This window comes from Rissa tridactyla, chromosome 4 (assembly GCF_028500815.1).
Source record: "Rissa tridactyla isolate bRisTri1 chromosome 4, bRisTri1.patW.cur.20221130, whole genome shotgun sequence".
Lineage (NCBI taxonomy): Eukaryota > Metazoa > Chordata > Aves > Charadriiformes > Laridae > Rissa > Rissa tridactyla.
In genome coordinates, this window is record NC_071469.1 from 92,681,378 (window position 1) to 92,703,807 (window position 22,430).

Here is a 22,430-nt window from a genome sequence, read left to right on the forward strand (position 1 = left end):
GGCGGCAGCACTCCCGCCCCCGGTGGAGCGCGGCCACCCCGCGCTCCCCGGTACTTCCCCCCCCCTCCCGGTACCCACCGGGGACGGCCGCAGTGGGTGCCCGTTCCCGCTACCGGCCGCCCGCTTTGGTCTCCGTCCCCGCCGCCTCCCCCTCCCCGCCGCCTCCCCCCCCCCCCACCCCCGGCCAGCGCGGTGGCTCCGGTACCGGCTCCCGATGGGGGCCCCGATAAGGCTTTAAAATATTCCGTTCTGCAAGTCCCGTCCTGATAACATCGCTCTGTCGGGACGGCCTGAAATTGTGATCTTATCTCCCCCGCCTGCCTCCCATCCAGCGCCGCGAGCCGGGGCGAGGGGCTCCCTGACACCACCCCCCCGGGGCTCCCCAAACCCACCCCCCGCCCCGGGGCTCCCCAGCCCTGCCAGCAGCTCCTCACCCCGGGTACGGCACCCTCACCCTGCCAGGGGCTCCCCCTTCCACACAGGGACCCCCTACTCGCCATGGGTGCTGCTGGATGTGGCGTGCCATCGTCCCCGCTGGCCGCCATCGTCCCCACTGACCACCCTGGCCTAAACCTGTCGCCCCGTCTGTTGTGTCCCCCCTCCCGCTCCTGCTTTGCACCCTATCCCGGGTAGGGACGGGGTGATAACACCCCTGGCTGACAGCGGGAGGGACCACCGTGGGGTCCCACGGGACTTTGCCTGCCATCTGTGCCTCCCCCCACCGACACACCGTCTCCCGAGGGTCACACTCCCCACAATCCAACCCGTCGGCCGGGATCTGGTTTCGGTCTGGTGGGGATGTGTCGGTTGCACTGAGAAATTCTGCGAAGTGCTGGAAGTTTTTCGGTGACAGGCTTAGCTTGGCTTTTCTCCTTTCCTTTCTGGTGTGGAGGTGTGTGTGTGGGTTTTTTCTTTTCTTTCCCCCTCGAGTCGATGGAAGCTGGCGATAAGAGGGAGATGGGAGGATAGGGAAGGCTGGCCACCATGTGATAATCTAGCTTTATCTTTCTCTTGAAATAATTGCAAGGCTGAGTTGCACCTACCTGTTTCCCTGCCTGGGGTGATTGCTCTGGTGATAAAGCTCAGCTAGACTTTTACCCGGGTAGAGTTAAAAATAGTCCCAGCTGCCTCCTTTTTTTTTTTTTTTTTGGTGATCATTTTCTCCTTTAGCTTTATCCAACTTCCGCAGCTTTATTTCGGCAAAAAGCCCGGCTGCCCGGTGATCCCTCCCTGGGTAACTCCAGCTCATTAAACCAGGAGCGTGCGTTAAGACCGAAGCGAGCGGTAGTGTCGCGGACGCCAAAATAACGATGGTGATGTGGGCGATAGCTGCGTGCGTGGGGGACACGCCGATGGCAGGACGCCCATCCGGTCGCGGTACCCACCGGCGTGGACCTTGGGAGGGGGGAAAAATGGGGCTGGATGAGGCCGTGGCAAGCTTGGCCGGGCGAAGGCAGCTTGTATCTCCTTCCTCTGCTGCTTTTCTGCAGAGATGTGAAGAAATGATAAAGTGGGAGGCTGATCTCAGGCCGCCGGCGATGGCCAAAACTGATTAAAAGCTGAAAGCTTGGAACCCTTCCTGTATGTGTCAACATGAAAACAGTCATTAGAGGCGGCGAGCGCGGCGAGAGCGCTTTGCCGCTGCCTCCGACAGCTCTCCCCGCCGAGGGAAGGTATGCATGAATCAGGGCTCCGGTAACCAGACTCCTCTCATGTACAGACCGGACCTGTTTCCACAAAGTCTATCCTTTTTATCATCTCGGCTGGAGCATTAAAAACCTCCTCCAGATTGGTATCTGCTGATTTTATTTTCCTGGGTGACGCTATGTTCTCGCTCTGGCTTCATCTCTGCTGGGTTTTGGGTGTTGTTTTTTTTTGTTTTGTTTTGTGCCTTTTTTTTTTTCTTTTTTTAAAGCTCGATGCGATGCGCAGATAGGCTCGCAGGGGAGATCGCCGGGAGAGCGGGTGATCGCCAAGAGCGATAAGACAAAGATCAGACACCGGACTATATTTAACCCGCTGCTTTAACCTTCTTCTTTTTCTTCTTTGCTTTTTGGTCTGGAGCGATGCAGCGATGGAGGGGGTCGAGGGCACCAGCAATGCGGGGGTCCCTCCAAGCACACCCACCCCGGGAGCACCCGCTCTGCCCGGTGGCACGCGGTGGTGAGGCTTTGAGAGCCGATTGCATCTCGACGGTGGCTTCTGATAGCGGAGAAAGCACCCGGAGCATTTCTTTATTTATTTAATTTTGCCGGGTACCTGCCTGGGGTGGGAGGGGGCAGTTGCATTTCACCCTCCCCCCCGCCTTGCTCCATCTGTGGCTATAAACCCAGCAACCTCCCTGCAGCTGCTGCTGCTTTATAGGGGTTGGGTTTTTTTTTCCTCTTTTTTTTTTTTTTTTCTGTCTTTTGTTCTGCTGGTAGATAGATGTGAGGGGCTGATAGAGAGCAGGAGCTGATCTCCAACCCAGATAGCCTGTTATATTTATTAACTTCAAACATGGGAGTGCGGGCAGACAGCTGATGAGCGAGGCTGCTGGCAGCTGCCTGTGCGTGCACTCGCAGCGCCGGGTCTTCCGATGGGGGAAACTGATAAGCGGGAGATTGATCTCGTCTAGCTGATGTGCGTCTCCCTCCCTGTTGTTGCTCTAATACATGTATTATTTTTTTTTCCTTTCTGAAATTAACTGGAAACAAACATTTTTTTTTGTAGTAGTAGTTGCAGGGGCCTGCTTGTGGTTTTCTTTCTTTTCTTTTCTTTTTTTTTTTTTATTTTCCTTTTCCCTTTCTATTCTGCTTTCAGCTACAGTAGATCTGAGCTGCCGATAAGCGCCGAGGCCCGATCTCCATCCTGATAGAGATCGCCAGGGCAGATAAGAACCACTTATCTCTCCCCACCAGACCGGAGCAGGATTCGCTACAACAACAAACACAGCAAAGAGGGGCAAAAGGGCTCCAACAATTTGTTCCATTGCAAATGTGATTAAGGCAGATGCTTTAATTATCTGATTGGGGGGGGGGGGAGGGGCAGCTGCATATATTTTTGGGGTTTTTTTCTCAAGGTGTTTCCCCCCCCCCCCCCGCCCCTCCGTGTGCTCTGCGAAACAAGCTGGGCTGAGAAGCCGAGCTCTCCCCAGCGCCTGTTATCAGCTGCAGATGTTGCATTAGTTTGATGAGAGCTTTGACTTTCTTTTTTGATCGTTATCTCCCATTCTGCTCCGCGCAGCATGGGCTGTGGCAGTGGGGGGGGGGGGGGGGGCGGGGTGTGGAGGCGAAAGCACCGTCATATTTTTGCGCGTGGATTTTCTTTAATTGCTATTAGATGGTGTTAGATAGTGAGTGCGATCTGTGCTGTTAAGCCCCGCCACCTCTTGATGGGGTGGTTTGGGTTGGGTGTTTTCTTTTTTTGTTGTTTTGGGGTTTGTTTTTTTTTTTTTGGTTTTTTCCTCCTCTCTTCTTTTGCAAGCCCTACTGCTTCCCAGTCCTGCAGGGGGGTCGTGGTGCCCGGGCCAGGGGGTCGTGGTGCCAGCCGGACCGTGGGAGCCATCCTTCCCGGGAGCTTGGAAAATTGCATTTCTTGTAAAGATGACAGTGGCCAACCCGGCGTCTATTTTTAGCGGCGGTGGCATGGTGAGCCGGTGGCGTGGGATGCTCCCGGCACGCCTCCTACCCGCTCCTCTCCCGCTCCCTTTGCTCGTTGAGTCTCTCCTTTCCTTTCGGTCCGAGCAGGTGACTAACTGCCTCCGCTCGCGTTTTGGTTTCTCCCCCCCCCACACCTCATGCCACTCTGATGCTGCTGCACTTTTCCATCACTGCTGGCTGCTGTGCCTCAGTTTCCCCGTCCGCACCTGCTGGGGAAGGGATGCTCCGGGCTGGGGTGGGCGGTGGGCTGTCTGGGGAAGTGCGTCACCCCGGGCTGCTCTGCTGGGTGGGGAGGGTTGGCTGCCTGCTCCCCGGGGATGAGCTGGGTGCAGGCAGGACCTCCCGGCTCTCCTCCCAAAACCGGTATTTTCTGTGCCTGCCATGGGGCTGCTTCAGCGTTGCAGCCCCCCTGTGCCTGGCCCTGCTCCTGGCATCCCGGGGGTGGCATCCCTGTGTCCCGCATCTGCTACTCCCACTGGCGCTGCCTGCCAACCCCTCCCCTCTTGAGCAACCCCCCCGCCCCGAGGCATTTGCCAGCCCTGACTCAGTGGCATCCCGAAGTGGCGGCTCCTTGGTGCTGGCAAAGGGTGCAGGAAGCAAAGCCCCATGGCACATCTGCCTCCGCAGCGGCTCTGCCCTTCCCAGAAGCTGCCGGCATCTTGGGATGCGCCGTGGGCGGCATCCGGGGCTCCTGGAGGCGAGGACCCATCGTGGTCCCCTCAGGGTGGGACGGTGCGATGCTGGTGGGACGCAGCCCACCACAGTGAACTCTCCGAGCTGTCGCCAGCCGTTTCTCACTGGTAACGTGGCAGCGCTGCGGGAAAGCCGCTCTCCTGCTCGATGCGGGATTTGGACCAGCCACAGTGATGCTGGAAAAAGTTTCTCTTCTCTTCCACGGCCCAGCGGTCCAGGCGTGAGAATCCCTGTGGGCCCTGCATCTGGGAGAGGGGTTGGCACTGTACTTGATGGCTGGTGGCCAAGGGGACAGCTTGCCTCAGCCTCTCCAGAGCAATATATCCATTTACAGGCCTCTGGGCTGCCCGTGCTCCGCTGGCCACGGGATGCGCTGTGGCTGTCCCACCCTACGAGCCCGTTTCGTGACCTCGCTCAGGGTTTATCCCCAGGATGGCTATTTCTGGCCATCCCCATCTCCACATCAGGCAGGGAGGATGCGTGCGGGATGCTCGGAGGGCAAGTGCCAGATCCAGGCTGGCCACAGCCATGCGTGGGGCACCCGGCGGCGTGGCAAAACCTGTTCTGCCGAGAGCCCCGGCGCACGTCGCTGCCGTGGGGCGGGAAGGCGGTGCTGGCAGCCGTGCCGGCGAGGGAGGCTGCGGCGGCTTTGGCAGGTGGCCGCTTCCAGGGCCCGTGGGCGCTGGGGTTGGGTTGGTTTGTGTCTGCTGCTGCTCTTCCACCTCCCACACCCCCACAGGACACCCCCATGGCACCCCTTCCCAGGGCACCCTGAGCAGGCACGGAGCTGTGGTGATGCCCGCGCCGCGGGGACCGTCCCTGACATCCCACGCCACATCGGGAAAGACACCTCCAGCTGGGATTTGTGGCTCTGGCTCCGAACTTGCGCTGTTGGGCAAGGTCTTATTTTTCCGTCGTGAATCACGAGGCCACCTAGCAAGCTGCAGGTTCCCCTTTCGCCAAGTTGTGAGCCGGCCAGTTCGGCAATCAGGGCTTGGGAAGAAAGCAATCCTTTCCCCACGGAGTGTTGCGGCAGATTGTGCAAGGAGATAGCGCCACGGCGCAGGTGATCTGCGGTTCCTGGAGAGGGGCAGCCCCATCCCCTCCCTGGCGACCCATCGGAGCCACCCAGCGATGGTGGCATCCCAAAGATAACATGGCGTCAAGTCACTGGGGAGCCAAGTCCTCCAGCGTCACCGCATCCACCATCCACAGCATCCTTGGGGCACCCCTCGCTGTGCAGCGCTCCCAGCCCCGTGCCGGCTGTGTGGGGTCGATGCCACCCACATCCCTGGGGAAGGAAGGGACAACGCTGCCCGAACTGGGACCAGCAGGGCTGGCACAGCCTGGGGACGGAGCCGCTGTGCCCTGCCTGGTGTTGGTGGATTTGGGGTCAAATACACCCATTCCGGGGAAGGGAAGAGGATGCTTTCCATCCATGCTGTCCGTGCCACTGCAAAAAAAAAAAACCCATGATTTGCCTTGGAAAATGCTGACTGAGGCAAAGTTGTGGAGAGAAAACCAGCCCAGACCTTCCATGGCGGCACAGCCGGGTGCTGGGACCTGAGGCTGCCCGGCAAGAGGGACGAGAGCGGCCCCGAGCACCGGTCGGAGCAGCTGGAGGGACGGCCGGGGCAGAGAAACCTTGTGCTTTTAAGGTTTCTTTATCTAAGAGGAAAAAGTGGAAGACACCTCTCTGCCAGCCCCGCATCGCGCTCTGGCTCCGCGAGTCCTATGGCTGCGCCGAGGACATGGATTTTTCTTGCTGGGGGAAGAAGAAATCGACTCCCCGCTGTTGGAGAGGAGCAGGAGTGGGAGCAGGAGGCCAATCTCTTTTTTTTTTTTTTTTTCTTTTTTTTTCTGCAACGCGTCCCATGACTGTTTTGGTTGCCTGACTCAGGGCTTTTGGACGCTCCGGCTTGGCCAGGCTACTGTCCCGCTGCTTATTTTATCAGGAAAGTTCAAGTGTTTCGGGGGTAATACAGTTCCCTCTTCCGATGGCTGCCCGGCAAAGGCTCCGCATTGTTCCTGCAGCAACATGTTTTTTTGGAAGGGATGAAATGCCGAAAGGAATGTAACTGCTGACCTTGGGCTGCAGTGGGGTTAAGGAGTGTGTGCCTATGAGTCATTCCAGATAAGAGCCTTCCACGGCTTTTTTCCTCCAAAATAATTCTTTATCTCCTCTTTCTCACATCAACATATTTTCTTGACATCTCCTGTCCGATAGCGCGTGGAGGAAATGTGCTCCTCTAATTTGTTCATCTGATGAAATATAGGTGCATTGTTTTGTCTTGTCCTTGGGAAGCCGGGGGTCACGGCCCCGTGATTTGGGGATGCGTGGCGGGATCGGTGCCCGGGGCTTTGGGGATGGGCTTAGGGGCTGGTACCCAGGGCTTTGGGGATGCTCGTGGGGGTCGGTACCTGGGATGCACGGGAGGATGCCCGAGCGGGAGAGCATCACCCCGCGCATCGCCAGCTCAGGGGACCGCGGGGAGGAAAAGCTGCTTTTTAGCTTCCCCCCCCGCCTCCCTCCCTGCTCCGCCGGGAAGTTCAGCCGCTCGCTCGCTTCTCCGTCTCCCAGCCGAGGCCTCTCATGCTACTTCCAGCTCCTATGATAATGCGGAAAGTTGAACTGGCCCCATTACTGCGCTGCGATGGTTGCCTTGATAACGCCCCGATAATGGCAGCGATAGTGGCAGCTCGGTAGCCAATGGCTCTGCCGCTCCTCCCATTAACATTCCCCACCACGGACCGGCTCGGAGCTGCCTATCTGCTCTCCATTTCCACTCCTCCGCTAGATAAGAATGGAAATACTGACTTCATAGCTCACTGATTAAAGTGTCTGGATTTCTTGATAATACACAGATAAATTATGTTTTTCAAAAAGAAGGTAGGGAAGGGAGTACGAGGGGAGGGAAAAACCTCCAGTCCATTTTTATTTTTATTTTTTTTTTTTCCCTCTTTTTCTGGCCGTGCCCTGTGGGTTGGGGCTTTTCGGCTCCAAAGTGCCAGCCTGTGCCCGGGGTTGGCAGCAGGAGGGGAGACTCCTGGGCGGTGGCCTTGGGGACAAGGGATTGCGGCGGGCAAAGAATTTTTGGGAGCCGTGTGGACGTGGGCGTACAGCGCGCACAGTCACGTCCCCGCGCTGGGATGGAGATGCTGTCCTCGGATGCCAGGGACCCGTTTGCATCATGGGGATGTTTGGTTTCGGCGGCTGCAGCGATGCCACATGGCTGTGGCGCATGGTCAGGATCCCGGTGCCAGCTGTGGCATCTCCCAAGGAGCAGCGGGCGGCTGGTGGGGCGCAGGGATGCTCGGGAGGCATCTGCATTTCTACACCCACCTCCTACCTGAGCCTCACTGGTTCTGCGGCAGGATGCTGCCCGGTCCAGTGGGATGCATTGAGTCCGGCTTCATCCCACTGGCCCATCTGGGCTTAAAGATGCCTGAACCCTCGTGCCCGGTGGCCTCAAACAAGGCCAGGTGATGGGAGCGGGCACCGCTCCCTTACCATCTGCTTTTCGAAATTTTACTTGAGTTTCCTCGCTCGTCCCTACTGGAGCAAATGGGGCTTCCAGACTTTTTGGTTCCTCGCACTGGAAAAGGTATCGACCTCAAGAATCTAAGTTTGTTTCATCTAAATATAAAACTAAAGAGCAAACGGTATAAAGTTCATTTTTTAATGTGCTGCCCCATTCCAGTTGGGCTGCTCTCTTTATTTTTTTTAGAGGAACTGTGATAAAAAGCAGTGATAAAGCCAGGACTGTTTTGTGTAGGAGTCAGTATCTGCGTTATCTATCTCCCTTTTTCACTCTCCGAGCAGCTCTGTTGTTTTTTACTCTTATCTCGCTCCACCAAAATGCCAAGAACAGGAAAAAAAAAAATTTTGAAAAAAAAAAAAAAAAAAAAGAAAGAGGCAGCGCAGGCACGCGTGTTTGTACGGAGGCAAACTCTGCGTCCGCGGAGCCAGGCATGAACTGCCGTGCTGCTTGGAGTTGGAGGAAGAGGAGGGTTGGGGGTGCCAGGTGAAGGTGCTGGCGATGGAGGGGCTGCGTCGCAGCGGGCGCTTGTGCTGGTCCAGCGAAGGCTCGGGGTGGGGGGGGGCTGTGGCAGCAGGGGTTTTGGGGACAGCACTGTCCCAGTGGCTCCTGGTGACCTCCCTCTGCCCAGTGCCAGCCGCCCACCCTGCTTCTTGCAGGTGGGACACCCAAAGGACCCCTCTTAGGGTCCTTTTCTGCTCCTTCAGCCCCACCAGTCCCTGCTCGTTGCTGCAGCGTTGGCTGGAGACCTCAAAATGGTCCAGAATGGCACTGGGAGCTGGCACTGGACACACTGGGGGGCTGTGAGCAGCAGGGACACCCCAGCCAGAGCACCTTCAGTGATGGGTCTGGTGGCCTTCTGGGCTACATCCATCATCATCCTTGTCCCTGTCCCTCCATCCTTGTTCTCGCCTGGTGCCATCATGGACTGAAAGTCTTGGGATGGAGGTTGAAATCTCACCCCATACCCTTCGTGGCAGCTTTTGGCAGCGGGATGGGCCTGGCGGGACCCAAAACCTCTTCCCACGGGGAGGGGGACGGATCCGTTGCGGCATCTCCGGGGTAATTTGTCGCTAGATTAGCAAAGAGCTTGACCTCTGGCCTCGCCGTCACTTGGTATTGATGGGCTCCATGGGGCCGTGCTGCCGGGGGAGCATCCCCCCGGCCTCCAGCTGTTCCCGACTGGAACGGCTTTATTCCAGGTGGGAGAAAAAGTACCGGAATTGAGGGGTTTTTCACCTGGAAAACACTCCCTTTGGCCAGCAGCAGTGAGGGCACGTGGTGCAGGAGCAGCAGTGGCAATGAGCCTCGCAGGTTGGTGCCACCTCGCACACCCGTGCGCATTTGGAGCCTGATCTTCATGGATGGATCTTCCTTCCGTGGATATCGGGGTATCCAGCCACTCCCCAGCCACGGGCTCACACCCGACTGCCCAAATCCTGCCTGGATTGGCATGGGATTGAACATCTCTAACTGCTCTTAGATGGGGATTGGGATGCAGGACACTCCCAGGTCCCCCCAGTAAGGACCGGTCCCTCTCCGCTGGCTGCAGAGGGGCTCCACCGGCTGCCTCAGTTTCCCTCCTGTCCTTTGAACATCTCCTGGCCCCGGCCCCACCACCAGCCGGGAAGGCAGGACCGCGTTAAGCATCTCATCCCCTTCTCACGGAGCAATCTGCTCCCATCCATCTGATGTGCCGGGGACGGGGACGGCTCTATTAGACTCTCTCCTCTCTCAAAATCTATCAGGGTGTTATCGACCCCATCTGAAACGTAAAGTCACTTCATTGTCATTGTCCCTGTATTTTCTTTCTCATTATTTTCCCGTGCCCCCCACGGCCCGTTCCTCCCCTCCCTCCCGTCCCCCCCCCCCAGCCGCTGTTTGATATGATGCGGGCTCTCTCGCTATTAGTATTAGTAATCGCGGCCCCTGAAGTGAAACAATCTCCTGTAATCTATCAGCGGTTTATCGGCCCTATCTGAGCGCCGGGAATGGCTGGGCTCGGCGATGGCGCCATGCTCGGCCGCTGATAAAGTTACAGAGTTCAGGCGGTGATGAATGTTAAGTAACTGCACCCCACGCCGATAGGATATGGACTTGGCAGGGGGAGCAGCTCCGGCTGAAACCAATCTCTCCCCTATCAGCAGGGCTGCTTTTTCTCAGGCTCTGCTTCTCCCCGGCTCTTTTCTTCCCCGACGGTTGCGGCCGGGGGCTCCCCTGGGGCAGCGTTGCCCCGGATCGGGCAGGGATGCTCGGGGGTGGTGGTGGGGGGGGGGGGGGGGCGTGTCCCGATGGGGCGTTTTGCGTCCCCGGGATGGGGATTTGCAGTGGCCGGGATGTTCCCGGGTGCGGACATGAGCATCCCCCGCATCGGTAATCGCAGCATCCCCCCGCTATCCTTCGTTCTCCCACTGTACTCCATTCCCCTCCTGGATAAATTAGGCCTAAATAAATCATAACTTTAATTAGAAATTTCCCCCCTCAACATGAGCAATTGCAGCATCGCCCCCATCAGCAATCGCAGCGTCCCCTGCCATCTTCGTTCCCCTCCTGGCTAAATTAGGCCTGAATACTTTATAAATTTAATAATAAATTATTCTAAATCCCACCGCCCCCCCCGCCACGAGCATTCGCAGCACCCACACCCTCCGCATGAGCAATTGCAGCATCCCCTCTCCCACAGGCGACCGCAGCATCCCCCACCACCTCCATTCCCCCACTGTCCTTCCTTCCCCTCCTGGACAAGTTAGGCCTAAATACTTTATAAATCTAATTGTAAATTATTATAAATCCCTCACCCCCCCCATGAGCAATCTTAGCATCTCCTTCTGCAAGCAATTGCAGCATCCCCCACCCCCTTCGTTCCCCCAATATCCTTCGTTCCCCTCCTGGATAAATCAGGCATAATGTAATAATAAATTATTATAAATACGTTATAAATTCCCCCCTCTACCTACCGGCTTCCCAAACATTTAATTTTTATTTTTTTTTCTTGCCTTTTTAACTAAGACAGGGCACCGCGGGAAGGGTCGGGATGAGTTTTATCTGGGGGTGATGGAGAAGGGCTCTTAATTAGAGATAGGTACTGCTGGGGCTGGCCCCAACCGCTATCGGCTCCGTGCATGGGGCTGATATTTAATGTCCTGATATCTGCGGGGGGAGCCTGGCCCTGGGATGCTGCCGCCAGGCTGATAGGGGAGAGGGTTGATTTGTGTTCAAAAAAAAAAAAAAAAAGTCCGTTTTCCTCCAAAACGGGGGTCCCGGGGGAAGGTGTGTCTCGCGGGACCCTCGTTTTTGGAGGGCATTGCTGTTTAATGCTGGATCCCAGCAGCATCAAGCAAGAGGAGGGAAAAAATAACCCGCTGGATAACGTGACCTTTGAGGACCGGCATCATTTCCCGGCCACCGAAACCTCGTTTGCCCTCGACTGTGGTGCTTGGCATCCCCCATCCCTGGGGAACGGGCTCGGGGGCACTCGAGGTCGTTGGTAAAGGCAAACATTAATGCGTACCAGGGAAAAATTGGGTGAGAAGAGGCGGGCTGGTGTCCCATCAGATACCGGTGGTTTTTGGATTTGCAGCCCAGGTTGTTCTCTGGGCGTTGCTTGCTGCGGGGCTGACACGGCACAACCCTGCTACGAGACCCTGGGGAATCCCCGGGCTGTGCCCGACCCCACCGAATCACCAGAGCTGGCTTTGCACCAGGAGCTCCTGTGTCCCTCTCCGACAGCGGTTTTCCCCAGGGAACGCCAGCCCCCCCTGCCCGCGCCTGCAACCCTTTGCTCACGGTGGCAAAATTTGGTGGGGAAAAAAAAGGAGGTTTAGGGGCAGCGGCGCCGCCTCGAGGAGGTGATGCCTGAGCTGGATTCCCCACATCTCGATCGCGATGGATGAGCATCGTGGCGGTGCTGGTGGGGAGCCTCAGCCAGCTGTTTATTGGTTTATTATTATTATTATTATTTTGGTTTATTTTTAATTGGAAGATGGATTCAGGGCCAGGGTGAGGGTAAGGAGGAGATGGAAGGATGATGAAGGCGGTGGCCTCCATTGTGCTGCCTGCATGGTCCCGTGGAGCCTGGTGGAGGTGGGGACGTCCCCCTGGTCCCGCGGGCGCTGGAGGGGGTGACACCCGGAGCCGAGCGCCCTGGGGACGGGCTGCACCACAAGCTTTGAGGTGCCTGTCGGTGAGGTTCAGGGCGTTGAGTCTACCCGGATCCGGGCTCTCGCCCTCGCTCCCCGGCTCCCGGAGCCCTCCCTTGGGCTCACCGCCTGCCCAGCCTTTTTATTTTTAAAAATAGTAAGTTTTTGGAGTTGGATGCGTGCCGATGAATGCCAGACGGCGAAGGCAGGTTGCCCCCAGCCTGCATGTGGTTTTGGTCTGGGACCTGCTTTCCGCCATGGGGATGACTCCTCCTCCTCCTCCTCTTCCTCCTCCTCCTCCTCCTCGCTCCAGGGCCGGTGGGAAAGTCTGGGGCTGTTGCTATTTTCTATCTGTTATCAAGGCCTCTTATCGCTTTGCTCTTGTCTGCGTGCCGGCTTTCGGAGCGTCCAGGGTCTCACTCTTGGCAGCCTGGAGAAGTCCCCCCTCCTTTTTTTATTTGCTATATTATTTTTCCTTTTATTAAATTTACCGGCTAAGCGCAAAGAATCAAGAAAAGGTTTATTGTTCCTGCGCCGGGAGAACCTTAATTTGAGTGAAATGATTAAATCATCACCTGGGTAACGATGGGTTTTCCTACCGCTGGAAAAGCCCTGGGAATGCCGACCCTCGCACCCACCCGGACCCGCATCCCCAGCCTCCGCGCGGGTGACATGGGCACACCGCCTCCGCTTCCTGCAAGTTTTTACAACCGTAATTTAAAAAAAAAAAAAAAAAAAAAAAAAAAAGGAAAAAAGAAATTCTCCCTTGTTATCAAAAAAAAAAAAAAGGAGGGAGAAGGAGGGAGGGAGAAGAGTTAATCGTCGAAGCGGAGTATCTTGGAAGGGAGCATTTTTTGGCTCTTCCCCTCTCTGTAAAGCCAGCCTCAGTAATTCAGTTTTAAAGCATGAAAAAAGGGAGTTGATGAAATTCCACTATCAGCACTGAACCAATATGCAAAATATCTCGCCGAAAATCAAATAGCTATTATGTTTTCATTTCCATTTCAGCGTATTTGCTTAATGAAGAATAGACAGATCAGGCAAGCCGAGGGAGGCTGTGTGCGGTGATAACTGTGCAGGGCTTCCAGCAATCCCGGAGAAGTGACGCTCCGCTCCCTGCTCCGCGCTCCCTCTCCCTCGCCTGCTTTTTTTTCTTTTTTTTTCCCCACCTTTTTTTTTTTATTTTTTTTTTTTTTTTTTAAAAGCTATCCAGTAGTTCATTTAACCCACACAGCCGGCAGCGCCGGGAGCACCACTGGCAGAGCATCCCCTGGGGATGGATGTGCGCGCTGGGAGCGGGATGCCGCAGTGGGGCAGGCTGGGTGCTGGGATGCATCCAGGGACTGCGGTGACGTGGGACCAGGATGCTGCCGGCCATCCGTCATCCCTCTAGGCGCTCAGCGGCACCCAAACCCCAGGTTTTCCACAATCGCATTTATGTGGGGCATCCCCATCTCCCTCCCAGCCAGGGCTCCGTGTGTTGGGGCAGGATGCGGGTAGTCTGGGCACCCCCGGGTGGGTGCCACGTGTGGTCCTGGCTCCGTCCATCCCTCCCCGGCTCCATCCATCCGTCCCCAGCTCCGTCCATCCCTCCCCGGCCAGGCTGGAGGTGCCAAGCCATGGAACAGGCGAGAGTCGGGTTAACTTTATCAGACGCCCAAGAGCCGTGAAGGCGTGAAAGAAGAAATTAGCCTAACAATGTTTCATTTACAGCGAGAGAAACGATTTGTTAGCTGGCGATTGTTTCTGAATATTATCAGGGCCTTTTTAATTGTGCTGGAACTGAAATTAGCAGAATTAGAATAAATTGCCTTCCCTTCTCCGGCAGCCTCTTTATTCACGCTCATTGTTGTCTGCTTTGTATAGATTATGGGCTCTTTGTTCTCCCGCTGTAAATATACATGCCTGGAGTCACAGAGAGCAGCTGAGGTCTGCAGAGGGTTTGTCACCACACCGTTCGTTCCCCCTGCCCGCTTGCCGGGCTCGGCGGGCGGTGACAGATGGGACACCGGGCACCCCCCGGCGTGGCTTCGTGCGGCGCGAGCCGCGTGTTCCGCTCTTCCTTTCTTCCTTGGTTTCGGCGGGGATGGGGGATGCTGCGTTGCCATGGAAACGGCAGGGTGGGCTGGCAGGGCTGTTGGGGGCGGGGGAGGGACTGCTGGGGTGTCCCCCGCACGCACCCCCTTTGCACCCTCCGTGCACCCTGTATCCCTGCCGTAGCATCCCCCTTTGTCCGGGGCTGTGGGCATGGCGGGGGGGCTGTGTCATGAGTCCCCCGTCAGACAAGGGGTGCTGGGGACCCTGGGGGACGGCCTCTGGGGTCCCTCGCCCTCTCCAGGGCAGGCGTCGGGGCCAGGGAGAGGGTTGAGGTGGGAAGTGCAGGTGAGGGCTGCAGCGGCGTGGGCACCTCGCCGTGCCACAGCCATGTGCCTGCGGCACGTGGGGACCCCTCTCGTGTCCCAGGGGGATGCGGGGCTCATTCCCCACAGTGTCCGCAGGGGAACTGGGCATCCCTTGGGGACGCCCCGGAGCAAGGCGGTGACTCTATAAACCCCCTCTCCAAGGGGACAAGGGAGATGTTGGACCACAGGGCTGGTCGGGGATGGCGTTTTCCTTCCATGGCATGCAGAGCTGCAGGACATCTCCTCCAGGCCCCCGTGGCCAGAGAAAAGGCCCTCTGCTAGCCCCCAGAGCACTGGCTTCCTATATTTCCCAACTGGGAGAACTCACTGGGGTGTTTTCCCTCTGTTTTTTCCCCCCTAACCGCCCCCTCTGTGTTTCGGCAGGTTCCCTGGCAGCGATGGAGGAAGGCGAGGACGGCCCGGTGGGGGAGAAGAGCCCCTCAGAGAGGGAGGGGGCCGCCTCGGACCACGAGGGCTCTGCCGAGCACGATGCCTCCAGCCCCCCCGGCAGTGAAGGTGAGTCTCACCGTGATGGCGGGGTCTGACCATGGTGTCCCCCCACCATGGGGATGGGCTCTGCCAATGGAGCAACCTGCCGGGCACGCCAGCATCCTGGGCATCATCTCTGCTGTTGGTTCATGGTGTTAATTAGCAAATGAAGCATCCCACCCACCCACCGAGGGGTGGGCTGTTGATTAAGTGAGACACCACCCCCCCCCAGTCTCCCTGGGGTGCTCCATCCCTCTGGGCACCCTCTGGCTGGTGGCGGGACCCGCTGGGGACAGCCTGGCCCCGGGATGATGGCGAGCAATCAGCCGGGAGCAAGGATGCTCCCTGGCACAGGCAGGAGCAATCTCGGCTCATCCCGGGGCAGCGGCGTGCTGGGGGGAGGTGGGGGCAACAAGTCAGGCGGCTGGAAACCGGAGGCGGGTTGCTCACCCCGATGGCTGCTAATGAGCACCGTCGCCCTGTATCCGTTTCGGTGCCTTTCACCCCCACCCCCAGCCCCGGCACTGAGTGGAGCGATGTGGGGGCTCACAGTGACACCCCCACCGGGGTGCAAAGTGACCCCCCGGGGTGCAAAGCAGCCACCGAGGCGGTAAGTGCTGGCAGCGGCGGGGATGGGGATGGGGGGCCGGGGCCGTTGCTGCCTGCTTCCTGCCCACGCTGCCGCCGCCTGCCTGCCGCCACGCCGTGCCGTGCCGTGCCGTGCCCCACCCCAGAGGTGGCTGCGTTTCAGGGCCGGGCCGAAACAGTCCCCAGATATCCTTTAAGTTCCTTCCTGTGGAGGTGGGGGCAAACCCTAATCAGTTAATGTTTGCAGTGCCCTTCGAGATAACCGCGGCAGGGCAAGGCTGTGCCGGCTAATGGAGCCGGCCGGTCCCCGGCGAGCGCCCGCTGCCTTCATCCACCGGCAACCCGGGGAGCAAAGCGTCCCCCAAAACCACGGGAGCCAACCCGTGGTGCGCCAGGAAAGAGGAGGGAGCCACGCCGGCACCCCGATAGCCGGGGGAAAGGAGGGCTCGCCGGCAAACTTTGCTCGGCAGCAGGGAGAAGCGAGCGGCTCTTATCTGATGGGGGAGCCGGGCTGGGGGCGAGGGAGCTGGGAGCCCGGGCGCGGAGCTGCACCTGGCACTAGCCTGCCTCGATAAAAAGGTGATAGCAGAGATAACGCCGAGCAGCAATAACGGCCACTAAAGCTTTCAGCGCGATGGATAAAAATCGATATGCCAGGCACTTTGATTTATAGCCAAAAATAATAGGACTTTTATACCCGGTGATTGATTTATTTGATGTTAATCATTCCGCTTATCACCTGTATTAATAATCTCCAATGCCGGTGACGTCACCCCTGGGTGTTCGCTCTGGCGCCGATCGATTGGGCTCCGTGCTGGTTATCCGCCCGGGACGCCAAGGCAAACATGTACTTTGGGCGCTAATCTTCCACACTGTCATATGCAGATAGGCTTTATCAGCTGCATCTCCAGCAGCAGTTAATGGAGAAAATAATTGTTATCAAGTTGCTATGAATACGCCACAAATAGAGCCGTGACGGGAGTGGGGCTGAACCGGGTGACGTGGGGCCCACGGTGGGATGGGAGAGATGTGGAGGTTTTTCAGGGGATGGGGGGGGGGTGGGGGGAAGTGGGTGCCCACCCAAGGGAGTTTCGGGAAATCCCTGGGGAGGACGCGTGGGTGGGCTTGGCTGTCCCTATGGGTCATCCCATGGGGCGCAGGGGACCGCCTGGGTGGGCAATGGGGAGGGTTGGACACAGGGAACCCCCCCAATGCACACGTGCATCCTCGAGGCTGAACCCCCACACACATCCTGGCCCCAGGGTGTTGCCGGTCCAGTGGTCCTGACCCCCACGGGATGCTGCCTCTGAAATTCCCCGCGCGTGACCTCGTGCCTTCCCTCTCCTGCTGCAGAGTCCAGAGACACCCCGGAGAGCCCAAAGGAGCCGGAGAAGCCAGATCCTGGAGAAAACCTGCAGGAGCCGGACACCTGGAATGGGCCAGGTGAGTCCCCAGTGTGCGACCGGTCATCCCGCTCCATCCTGGCTTCCTGGCTGGACCGCAGGCTGCGGCAGCCTCCGGGCATTAGCCATCTCTTGCAAAAACCAGTATGAGGAGGACTGGGAGCACGGGGACCTGGGCAGGCTTCAAATACCAGCACTTCTGCTGGGAGAGGAGGTACGAGATGGTGGTTGTGGTCCCTCACGTCCCCAAGCTGCTGTTGGGACGGTAAAAACTGAGCGAGGAGATGTGGGGATGCCAGCATCATGGCCGGCATCACGCTCCCCGGCGCAGGGAGTGTTTCGACCCTGTCCTGCTTTGCCCCACGCTCGCGAGGGCATTTTGCAAACATCCTGGCAACCACAAGAGCGACGCTCGAGCGGTTTGGCGATGGTTATCAAAACCCCAAGGAGCGAATACAGCCGTCTATCTCCCTCTCCGCATCTCCGCGCCAGGGCCGCTGGTGCCCTGGGAGCCCGGCGAGGCCAGGCGTGCCCTGTGGGTACCCCGCGCCCTATCGCCCCGCTATCTCCAAACCAACCCGCCGATGGGGTTACTGTCGGGGCTCCGCCGCGTAGATTGGGTTTGTGGGTGCCTGTCCGCTGGGGATGGCACCGGCGGGTGGATGGGGACGTGACCTGGGGGGAGCTGAGACCCCCGAAGCATGGGTGTGCCATGTTTCGGGCTCTGTTTGTGCGGCCAGCCCCTGCCCGCGTCCTGCCCTTCCCGAGGGCCGGTGGATCTGGTTTTGGAGTAGCCCCACAGAGCAGCGTGTGATGGGAAGGGGTGACCCTAATGCAGGACAGCGATCGCCCTTCAGGAACGGATGCGATTTTGAGGGGGGGTGTCCCCTGGTGTGTCCCCAAGGCCACCAGCCTCTCGCCTGGTCTGGGCGATGGAGAAGCCCTGGGAAACGCCGACTGCCAGCGCACGTGCTCCTGCAGCTGCCGAAATCCCCACGGCCCGGCAGTGGGGAGCCATGGCCCCGCTCCCCCTTCCCGTCCCATCCGAGGGGAAGCGCTTGCCGGCCCCGCTGATATCCCAGCCCTTCCTGCGTGCCGGGCAGGAAGGAGCTGCGTGGCCGCCCCCGGCTCCTCCTTATCTGCTCCCCGGCCCTTTGCCCCCAGCGCCGCCACGCTCCCCGCTCCTGCGCTGGCATCCCAGTACGGGGCGGGAGGGGGCTGCAGTGCCAAACCCACGGGTGTCCCCATACCCCGGGGGTCACGTCACCGCGCAGCCCCATATCCTGGCAGCACTGTCAACCACCGGCTCCCCAAAAAGGGACCACGAAGCCTCGGCTCTGGCCATGCCTCCCCTTCCCCCCCTTCCCTTGCCGGAGCGGGTTATTTGCATTCTTTATGTAAAAGAGATTTTATTATCGCCTTCTCCCAGCCCATCTCTATTCTGGTAATTGGAGTGGTATTAATTTCTGTGTGGCTGGGAGTTGATGGCGGTCCGGCGATGCTGCAGCGATAGGGTGTTCCTTTCGCACCAACCGCCGCGATAGCCCGTCTATCAGGCGCTCTGCAGGCTCTGCACTTATCAGGGATGGAGCTGGCGAAAAGGGAAACTCTGAGCAGCCTGAATTTTCTTTTTTATCTGGCAGGATCCGCCGTATGTCAGCAATGGCAGCCGCAAAGATGCAGTGTGGCGGGGGGGGCGGGGGGCACACGGGCTGTTCTGGGCGCCTTTGTTCATACATGTGGGGTCTCGCCTTCCCCTGGCCCTTTTCGGGGGGCTACTGGGTCACATCCCCTATGGCTTTGCCCTCTGGGTCTCCAAAACTGCTGCCCGCTGGGTGCACGGCTGTGCCGGAGGCTCGGCAGCACGGGGACACGGCGTGCCGGGACCTCGCCGTGGGGCTCCTTGGCCCTGTGTGCCGGCGAGGAAGGAGGAGGATTTTGGTTTATCTTTGAAATGACCTTGTTCGCTGGAGGGGGGCTGCCGCTCGCCTGGCTGATATGCAAATCCCCGGGAGCTGGAGGCTGTAATCCTCGATTTGGGAGCCTTTACAGATGTGCCGCCCTTTTGGCCAGGCCAGCCGGTCACCCTGACTCGGTTCTGCTTCCCGATGGGATCCTGGGATGGAGCATAGCCATGCTTCATGCCAACCACTTCATCCTTTGGCGGGACTCGAGAGGGGATGTCCATCCTCCCCAGATTCCCCCAAACCCTTCCCGACAACCTCTCCAGGAGCCCTCTGCCATGCCCCAGGTTTCCATCTTTCCCACTTGTTTTTATTCGCTGTGGAGCGGGACTGGTAGCGGAAACTTTCGGGAGCCCCCGCAGCCTCCAGCTCCCCTCCCGGGGCCGTTCCCTCCCTCCCCATTGCTGCCCAGCCAACCTCACCGTGTCGGACCAGTTTTCCTAGAGGGATAAGGTGAAAAGCTCTGACAAATTTCGCGAATGCGGTGTTGGGAAAGGGGAATGGAGGAGAGCAGAGCCCCGCTAAGGGACTGGCTGCTCAACCACATTACAGGACACTGGAGAATCCCCATCAGGACCTGCCAGGAGGCTGCAGCCCCCGGGAAGTCCAGCCAGCGCTTGTCTTTCTGCCAGGTGGGGTGAAGCTTTTTGCATTTGTCCCTGTGGGGACACCGATGGGCCACTGTTTGGGAAGGGATGGAACAGATGGGGCCAAACCCAGGGTGGCTTTTGCCTTGTCACCCCGGACGTGTCCCACCACCCTCCCTGAAAGAGCGGCAGTCGTTCCCAGGGGGTTCCTCACCCCCTTTCCTATATCGGCTTTGCTATTTGGGTCCCCACCAAGATTCCCACCTCGATGAGCCCCCACCCCCAGCTGCTGCCTCATCTGTTCGGGATTTGTTTAATTGCTCCCGGGTGGTAACGATGGCTCTGGGTTAATTACAGAGCATGGCACAGGTCCAGCTCTCCTGGGACCAGCCGTGAACCCCAAACCCATCCTCACCACCAGTTCTGCGTGTGGGGTATCAGGATGGGGCAGAGCAGCTTCTTAATTTTTTGATGCATCTAATTAAAACTGCAGACTTTTTTTTTTTTTTTTTTTCCCCTTCCCCGCCCCCGCCACCCGCCTTCCCCTTCCCCTTCGCCTCCCGCTCGCCTTCGGTTGTGTTTATCTGCGCCGCGACTCCTGCCTGAATAATCTCCAGCTGCCCGGAGTTTGTCTGCAAACCTCAAGGTTTATTATCGGGGCGAGCAGGGCACGGCGAGGGGGGGGATGGCTCGTCCGGATGGCCGGCACCGCGCCGCATCTGCCCCATCGCTCTCCCTTCCCCTCCGCCCTGGTATGTGTGGGTGGGAAAAATTATTCCAGCTATTTCTCTTTATCGCTGGGAGCCGGGCTGAGCAGCAGATAGTTGTGTTTGTGATAGATTGCTAGGGGAGGGGGAGAAGCTGGGGTTCGGGGCAGCAGCCCCCCCAATTCAGGGCGTCCCCCAGGGCCCTGAACCCCCCCACCCCCCGCTTGCCTTGTGTCTGGCAAAGGCACACGCGGGCACCAAAGGCAACGGGATGTTTGACATCAGGCTGAGGAAGGTCCCAGCAGGGGCGGTGGCACCTGTCCTGGATTCGGGACATCAAAGGGGACCCTGTCCCTGCCGGGTGTTGCCCATGTGCCCACAGGTCCCTGCCCTCAGTTTGGCCTCTGTCTGGGGACACTGCAGCGTGCAGGGATGCTCAGGACAGTTTGGGGACGCCGATGGGGTGAAGGGATGCTCAGGACAGTCTGGGGACGCCGATGGGGTGAAGGGATGCTCGGACTGGTTTGGGGACATTGCTAGGTGGAAGGATGCTCAGGCCAGTTTGAGGACACTGCTGGGGTGGGGGGATGCACGGACCAGTTTGGGGACACTGGCAGCGTGGAAGGGAGGCTCGGGCCGGTTTGGGGACATTGCTGGAGTGGAGGGACACCCCTGAGTCAGGCAGTGCTGGGGGCTCTTGAGATGTGCAGGTAGCGTTCCCCTGTCTGTCCCCATCCTCCCCGCCATTTTCCCTTGGGAAGAAGAAAAAAGTCTTGCATGGGGTGAGAGCCCTGAGGACCAGTGGGTTTGGGGCTCGGTGCGAAGCCGAGCTCCCACTGCCCTCCTCCGTCTGGGTGCTGTCCTCCCTCGCCCCCACAGGCAGGTCCTGCTGGCGGGGTGGCAGTGACCCCCCCGTGCGGTCCCCTCCCCTTTCCGGAGGGGTTATCTGCCCTCTGCATCGGCTCCGGGGGCCCCTTCCTCCCCCCCTCCGGCTTCCTGCCCCCACCCAGCGCACCCCTACCCGCTGCCTGGCACCAGCATGGGCAGAGCTGGGGGGTCCCAGCAGCCCCAAGAACAGGGACAGGGGTCCGTGGCACAGGGGACCGGGCACCCCTGGCAGCCCTAGGGGAGCCGGAAAGTTTTCCTCCTTCTCATCCTCCCTGAGCTATTTCTGATGTTATTCCCAGTGTTTATTGCTGTCCCCGTGGGCACAGCTCCCATTTATTTCCTGGGACAGGGACCCCACACACACACCCCGGGGACGGGGACCCTGTCAGGGCCACATCCCGGCAGGACACAGCAACACCCCAAACACAAACGTCCCGGGGAGGCTTATCGGGATGCATCCTGCTGGGGCAGGGCACCCCGGCTTACATGGGGCATACGGGAAGGGCGATCCCTGGGCAATACGTGGCACAGACGGTGCCCGCCCCGCTGCCAGCGCCTGCCAGCTGTGCCCCACAGCTGGTGAGCAGGGTGCCTGGCCCTTTTGGGGTGCAGCACCTCCTGGGTGCCGATACCCCCCCCACCCCTTTCCCAGCCCCCCTCCCCAGGCACACAGGTGCCTGCTCTGCTCTCCAGGGTAGGTCACAGCTCCTCCATTAACCGGGGGCAGGGTTCAGCCTGATAAAGATTTGCTTTTGTACTCTGTCAAAAAAAAAAAAAAAAATAAAAAAAAAAAATCAATAAATTGCCAGCGATGGGCAGGAGCGATAAAAGCAGAAATCTCCCCTCAGCTCCCTCCCCCCCTGCACCCCAAAGCTGGGGGGCAGAGCCAGCGGCAGCCCAGCTCTCCCACGACCGGTCCCCCTTGGTCCACGGCAGCTCAGCCAGAGCAACCCCAGGCTGAGCCCAAGCAGGCGCAGCCCAGCAAGGCTCGAGTTTAAACCCTCCTCACTCCTTTGTCATCCCCAAGACTGCCCTGATTACTCGAGCACCCGGGACGGCAAAGCCGGGATAATCTCCTTAGCCCCTTTGGAGAGATTTCCCTTTGTGAGCGGAGGTGAAGAGTGGAGATGCTGCGTGTTCGCAGCTTAAGACTCTTCCCAATCGCCTCCCTCCATCTTATCGGAGTGGTGCCATCACATCATTTCGCTAGTTGAGTTGTCAGGATTTATTCCTTCCGCCGCGCGTTCGCCGCTTCTAAAAACAGCAGCTGGGGCACGCGGCGGGGCCGGGCCGGGGCTGACGGGGGAGTTGGGGCTTCTCCTGCTCGGCTTTCCCCAGGCGGGAGCAGGAAAGCCACAGGAGGTTGGGTACCGATGGATGGATGCATCCA

General features: G+C 58.8%; 2 protein-coding genes across 3 annotated transcripts in view; both read left to right on the forward strand.

Moving 5' to 3' along the window:
* Window positions 1–22,430, forward strand: part of ZFPM1 (zinc finger protein, FOG family member 1) — a 34,760-nt gene that overhangs the window by 242 nt on the left and 12,088 nt on the right. For both annotated transcript variants that reach the window (XM_054199621.1, XM_054199622.1), the window contains exons 2-3: window positions 14,799–14,930; window positions 16,845–16,934. In XM_054199621.1, the coding sequence (XP_054055596.1) occupies window positions 14,799–14,930; window positions 16,845–16,934 (222 nt within the window). The remainder of the gene's footprint in view (window positions 1–14,798; window positions 14,931–16,844; window positions 16,935–22,430) is intronic.
* LOC128908785 (uncharacterized) lies at window positions 3,285–7,604 on the forward strand. Its single transcript, XM_054199623.1, has 2 exons — window positions 3,285–4,554; window positions 4,669–7,604. The coding sequence occupies exons 1-2, from the start codon at window positions 3,790–3,792 to the stop codon at window positions 5,107–5,109; spliced, it is 1,206 nt and encodes a 401-aa protein (XP_054055598.1). The 5' UTR covers window positions 3,285–3,789; the 3' UTR covers window positions 5,110–7,604.